The sequence below is a fragment of the Mus caroli genome, chromosome 3, assembly GCF_900094665.2.
Source record: "Mus caroli chromosome 3, CAROLI_EIJ_v1.1, whole genome shotgun sequence".
NCBI lineage: Eukaryota > Metazoa > Chordata > Mammalia > Rodentia > Muridae > Mus > Mus caroli.
This window is the reverse complement of record NC_034572.1, coordinates 97023220-97030075: the sequence shown is the minus strand read 5'-3', so window position 1 is coordinate 97030075 and position 6856 is coordinate 97023220. Positions and strand designations below refer to the sequence as shown.

The 6856-nt window shown below is 42.8% G+C and overlaps 1 protein-coding gene across 2 annotated transcripts in view; it reads left to right on the top strand.

Moving 5' to 3' along the window:
• Positions 1-6856, top strand: part of LOC110291376 (bile acid receptor-like) — a 25633-nt gene that overhangs the window by 4834 nt on the left and 13943 nt on the right. For both annotated transcript variants that reach the window (XM_021158497.1, XM_029474890.1), the window contains exons 2-3: positions 1329-1451; positions 6203-6565. In XM_021158497.1, the coding sequence (XP_021014156.1) occupies positions 1388-1451; positions 6203-6565 (427 nt within the window). In that variant the 5' untranslated portion in view covers positions 1329-1387. The remainder of the gene's footprint in view (positions 1-1328; positions 1452-6202; positions 6566-6856) is intronic.

The following is a 6856-nucleotide window of genomic DNA, read 5'->3' as shown; positions in this document are numbered from 1 at the left end:
TCTTCTTCTTCTTCTTCTTCTTCTTCTTCTTCTTCTTCTTCTTCTTCTTCTTCTTCTTCTTCTTCTTCTTCTTCTTCTTCTTCCTGCTCCTTCTTCTTTGATTTATTTATTTATTTTATGTATATGAGTACACTATAGCTGTACAGATGTTTGTGAGCCACCATGTGGTTGCTGGGATTCGAACTCAGGACCTTTGGAAGAACAGTTGGTACTCTTAATCACTGAGCCATCTCTCCAGCCCTAGACTATCTCTTCATACTCAGAGATTCACCTGTCCCTTACCTCCTCAATGCTGGGTTTAAAGGCATTTGTTTGTATGCCTACCTGAGTTACAACTCTCTCTCTCTTCTCTCCTCCTTTTCTCCCCCTCTCCCTTTCTGTCTGTGAGCAAGCTTGTGTGTGTGTGTGTGTGTGTGTGTGTGTGCGTGCATGCATGCCAGAAGAGGGTGTTGGATTGCCTGGACTGGTGTTGCAGGGAGTTGTAAGCTTGAAACCCATCTCTGTCCTATAGGAGAGCAGCAAGTCTCTGAACTGCACAGCCATCTCTCCAGTCCCCTAGAGCAACAGTTTTGGGGACTCAGTTACTGTTAGGAGCTGTGCTGTTTCTCAGACACCAACAGCTTTGCTAGGAGAGTGTCCGTGCTACAGCTAAGGTTCAGAAAGGTGTAATAAGTTACCCAAAAGTAAGTGGTGAACTGATGTTTGAGTTCTAACTTCAAATTCGGTATGCCTCTAATGGTTATTGCCAAAAACCAATTAAAGGCTGAGCAATAAGAAATTGGCAAAATTAAATAACTTGGTGCTTGAAAACATGAGAAGCTTATTGATTATAATGGAAATATAAGTCTCATCTATAAATTCTGCAAATTTCACTTTTTTCTAAAAAATTGCTAATATGTGTGTGTGTGCACATGTGATGTATGTGGGTGTGTGTGCATGTGTGGAACACAGGTGGAGGGCTGATGACAGCCTTGTGGCATTGGTTCTCTCCTCCCACCTTTTTGCAGGTCCTGGGAACTGAACTCAGGTTGCCAGGCTTCTGCTGCAAGCTTCTGTACCCCAGGAGTCATCTAGCCAGCTTAAAATTTTCATAAAAAAAAAAAAAAGCCATCGTAACTTTTTGTTGTTTTTTGGCACAGTATCTTGCTATGTAACTCAGGCTGGTTTTGACCTTACTGTGTAGTCCTGGTTGTTTACAGTGACACTCTCCTTGCCTCAGTCTCTACGGTGCTGCAATCACATGCATGTGCCTCCATGCCTGGCTTTACACTGTAATGTAATAAAGTCATAACTAGTCTGATAACATAAGTTACAATCCTTCCCCTTAGGTTTTGTTCTGAAAGTGTTTAGCATTGCTAAAGGAAACAACTAGAAGCTGGACCAGAGAATGGCAAATACCTATGTTGCTACGTCTGATGGGTACTACCTCGCTGAACCCACACAGTATTATGGTATGTAATAAAAATAAAATATTTTCTTTGTGTGTATGTGTGTGTCTGGAGAGATGGCTCTGCACTTAAGAACACTGGCTGCTCTTCCAGAAGATTAGAGTTCAATTCCCAGCACCCACATGTTTGCCCATAACCAGCTGCAATTCCACTTCTGGAGACTCTAATACCTTTCTCTGGCCTCCTCTAGTGCCAGGCACACAAGAAGTACACAGACATATATTAATGAAAAATTCACACACACACACACACACACACACACACACACACACACACACACACACACACACTAAGTCTAAAAAATACTGTATTCCGTTAAAAGAAGAATTAACTCACAAAAATTGAAGTTAGTTTTAAGGACAGATGGAGGCAAGCTTTTATGTCAAATTGTACATGAAACTTACAGTACTTATGGTTGATAGATTTTTTTTGAAGATTTATTAATGGTGTGTGTGTGTGTGTGTGTTTGCAGCTCAGGTTCCCATGGAAGTCAGAGGCATTGGATTTGCTTGGAGCTGGAGTTTGTGAGCTGCAATGTGGGTGCTAGGAATTGAATCCCGGTCCTCTGTAAGAGCAGAATATATTTTCTTCTTCTTTTATGCATTACGTCGTGACCAGAGTTTTCCTCCCCTTCCCCCCGACCCCCAGTCTCTCCCCCTACGTCTCCTCTCCTCCAGATTCACCCCTTTTGCCTCCCATCAGAAAAGAGCAGGCTTCCCAGGGACATCAACTGAACGTGGCATAAGGAGCTAAGAAAAGACTAGGTGCGCATACCATCACATCCAAGCTGGACTAAGCAACTCAGTAGGAAGAAAGGGGTCCCACAAGCAGGCAAAAGGGCCAGAGACTTCCCTCCCGCTGCCACCACACACAGTTAGGAACCCCACAAGAATACATAGAACTCAGTTGTAAAAGCTGAGCCTTAGCCAGGCAGTGGTGGTGCACGCTTTAATCCCAGCGTTTGGGAGGCAGAGGCAGGAGGATTTCTGAGTTGAGGCCAGCAAACAGAGAAACCCTGTCTCGAAGGGGGGAGGCAGGGGGGGGGGAACCTGAGCCTCCTCTCCAACACTTGAAAAAATTGATAAGATTTGTTTACTTATTTTTCTATTTTATGTGTATATCTGTGTGTGACTTTGTGAGTCTCTATGTACCACGGGAGTGCTTGGGAAGGTGAGAAGCTGGGGTTACAGGCAGTTGTGAGTCACCCTGTGGATGCTGGGAATTGAGCCCTGAGCTCTTGGCAAGGGCTGCAAGGGCTCTTAGTTACTACTGGGCTATCTCCTCAGGCCCCAGCTATGCTTGAAATGTTAATATTAATATAAATCCCATAAAGCAGAAAGAAATGGAAAAAAAAGAATGCAGGTAGCACTAGAAATTTCTACACAAACACTATAGCAATGCTATAGATGTAATCTTACACACAATTATCAAAGGAACTTAAACTCTCATTCCATGGAGTAAGAAAGATTTGCTTTGGACAGTCAGCCAGTAAGGGCCCTTTTCTTTTTTAAAAAATAGGTAACTGTTTTACTGATTTTCCCCCTGGTTGGTTTGTGGTGCTGGGGATTGAGCCTAGGATCTTGGCATGTTCTGCGAACACTTTACTAGAGAACTATCATCCCAGAAACATTTTTCTTGTATCAAGCTATTTCATCGTATCCAGCCCTGCACTAGGGTCGGATGCTATCGGGCTGTAAATGACTTGTGGGGATGATTTTTACTGTTCTGGATGGATGGCGGGATGTTGAAGATCATTTTAAATCTAATTATCTGATAGCTCAGCTCCAGGAAAAATACAACTCTTACCAACTACAGACACAGCATAACCAAGGACTGCTTGGTTCTTTCGGAGCTAGTATTTTGATTTAAGACCAGTAGTTTTCCTGAAAACAGGGAGTAAATTAGCTCTCAGAATTTCTGATGATCATGACCATCATTTATCCTGTGCGGTCTTATGGTTTATATGTGCTTTACATTTTTATTTATTTACATTTTTTACTCTACCAGGCTTTGTATGATAGACTACTTGATGCTTGAGATACTGGGAATTCTCTTTCTGCCTCCCATCTCATTGTAGGAATGATAAGATTAGAAATGTGTACCAATGCATCAGGCTCTGGGTGGCCTCTGGGTATAGAACCAACATGTGATCAGCTTGTGTGGTTAATGCTTTTATGGGCTGAGCCACTTTGAGGACCCTAGGCTATGCTTTTAAAATTTTGTATGTATGTGTCCCAAGAACACACACACACACACACACACACACACACACACACACACACACACACGAATGATCTAGCATGCAATATAAATTGCAGCATACTCATGCTGCACTATAAGTATAGAGGTCAGAGGATAACCTGGGGCATCATTCTCACTTTCCATATGGCTTGAGATAGTCTCTGGTGATTGCCCTTCTGTGTGCACCTCTCATCTTGCTGAAGTCATGCAATGTACATTCAGGTCAGATGTATGTGGGTTCTGAGACCCAACTCAGGGCTTTATGCTTGAGCCCACTGAACCCAGCCACCTTAATACATGTTTTTAGCTATCATATTTCATTTAAATCTTATAGTAATTCTTCAAGGTTGAGAAGTTGATCTATATATACACAATAAGTTGAAAAAGAAGCTAGTAACACCGGGATACAAAAGTTAAAAGAGAGAGCTAAAATGCTTTTGACCAAGCCCGCTCCTTAAGGCACAGGTTCTCCAGCGCAGGAGTGAGGATTAAAAAGAAAAAGGACAGTTAGACAACGTTGTAGCGTGACCCCAGTCAATTCTGAGACTGAAGGCAAATTTAATTTTCCCAGTCCACTTTTATACCATTTTAATTACGTCAAGTATTAAGGATGAGCAGTACAATAAGGAACTATCAAGGCAGTGGGCAAAGTCCTGTGATTTCTCCTGTGACAGTTGTTTAAAAGGGCTTATCATAATGACTGAAATACTTGAGTCCACTTCCTTGTCCAAGCCCAAAATCTTGCCTGAAGCCTACTTCTTTTGTTGCACCCTAAGATTAAAATTCCTGCCTTACCCTACTTCTCTATTATAGCTTAAAGTTAGATTCTTGCCGAAACTTACTTCCTTATTATGCCCTAATGTCAGATTCCTGCCTGGGCTTATGTTCCTGTCATGGCCAATGTCAGACTCCTGCCAAGCGGCACCCAAAAAGCTCTCCACACGCTTTAAAGAAGTCCGACAAAAGGCTGTTTGCTCTTGTTTTGTTTTATTTAAAATGTGTGTTTTTTTTTTCCTTTTGGGGTAAGTTAAGTTGTTAATTTATATTGTTTATAGCCCGGCTGTACTTTATAGCTATAACTGTTAAGGTTAGAGACAGGCGTGCCTCAGTCGGTGCCTGGAGTTGGATTGTTCTTCAGATAAAAGGTTTATCAGAGCTGGCTTCAAGGTGGGGTCGGAAACAAATTCAGCAGGCTTAGGGAGCAAAAAGGACATCCTATTATTATTATTTTTTAATAAAAAACATTTTTTGGAGACAAGGTCTTATTGAGTAAGGATGTTCTTTTAAGGTGCCTTACTGTGAAATTGAGAGAGGCAGCTCTTGTGTCCCCAGGAAGTGGGTCTTAAGTTGACATTACCAAATTAGGCCAAGAGGCACTGTTCTATGTAGCATGAAATATTAAAAAATGCAATCCATGCTATCTCTGGCAAGGCACTGGCTAGCCTTGTTCTTATCTCATGGAGACTCTCTGACCAGGAGCTCCAAAATCTCCCCACCCAGCTTGCTAAATTCCCAAGGCAGGTGTCTGCCATTCCAGCCCCACACTTCCAAATTCCTGTGGCTGCCTGGGGTGCCACACCATTGTACCTTTTGTCTGGAACTCAGTCAAGTTGCTGTGTGAAGGAAAACACCACACAATCTTGGTTTAGAATCAAAAGGCAACACAATCATTGGGCACAGCAACTAACATTCTTATTAGATCCAATAGGCTTACTATTGTAAGCCATTCTAAGTTAAATCCTGAAGCAGAGGTCTCCACTACCTACATTTTTTGCTCCATCATCCTTCCAGTCCAAAAGCCTTTCTCCTCCCACTGCCGTCCCTCCACCGACCCAGAAGTCCAGCCTACCCGCCCAGTGATTGGTTTTCTTTGCAGTCTTTATTCATCAGAAGGGTCACATGAAGTGCATGATTCACTCCTTTTTCCAGGCAACCCCTCTTGGAGAAGCAGAATTATCATCAAAATACAAACAGCGTCATGGCTATGCACAACAGTTCTATGTGGGTTGGGCTGGACAGGTGTTTGGAAAGTCCAAAGAACGTTCTGGATAAGAATAATGGGCCTAGTTAAAACCCAACTAAAGGGTTGTGGCTGTGGTCAGCCTGCCTCTGGGCTTGTGTGGGATGCTGAAAGCATTCTTACCATGCCCGAAGCCTTTTCGGCTGTGTTGTGGCAACAACCTCATGTATAAGGTAGGGGAAAACTCAATTAAAAATCTGGGAGTTAGTCAGTTTCCCTTAAGGAGAGAGACTAGGTTGGTGCATGCACTGCTAGCAACTAGTGCCCTTTCTTCTTGCTCCTGACCCACCTCGGCACACCTTTGGGGTCATTGCATTTATTAGGTATTGTAGTTCCATTTACTGTGTTCCTATTGTGCTGGACAGCAAGCCCTGAGATGGAGTAGATGTGCTGAACTAACTTTCTGTTGAGTATAAAACATTTTGAGGTTTAAAACAATTGTGAACTTTTTTGACCTTTTATGATTTGTTCTTTTTTATGCTAATAAAACCAGATATTTTGCCAGAACAATTCCATTATCAGCTGTGTGATACGGATTTCCAAGAACCACCCTATTGTCAATATTCCACTGCTCAGTTTCCTCCAGCGTTACAGTCCCCATCTTTACAAAGCCATTTCAACACACATGGCTTGGATCCACAGCACAGTGGAGGCGGTTGGTGTGGACTCGACGCTCGAGAATCTAGTCAGTCCACTTATGTGGTTGTTCATGATGATGAAGATGAATTCCCTGGGGCACAAAGGTGCAGACCAACTTGTTCTTTACGCTGGAAGGGACAAGATGAGCTCTGCATGGTCTGCGGTGACAAGGCATCAGGATATCACTACAATGCACTTACCTGTGAGGGCTGCAAAGGTAAGGGTAAGGCGCAACCAAACAGACAGTGCTGCGCACGCGTGCACGTGTGTGTATGTGTGTGTGTGTGTGTGTGTGCACGTGCGTGTGCAATCGTTATAAAACATGAGAAACAAAACCAGGGAAAAGTATGTCTAAAGGGATCAAGTGATCCAAGATAGGAGAATAAAATGTTAAGTTTAAGGTTAGTTTCTTTTTTTTCTCCTTTCCTTTCCTTTCCTTTCCTTTCCTTTCCTTTCCTTTCCTTTCCTTTCCTTTCCTTTCCTTTCCTTTCCTTTCCTTTCCTTTCCT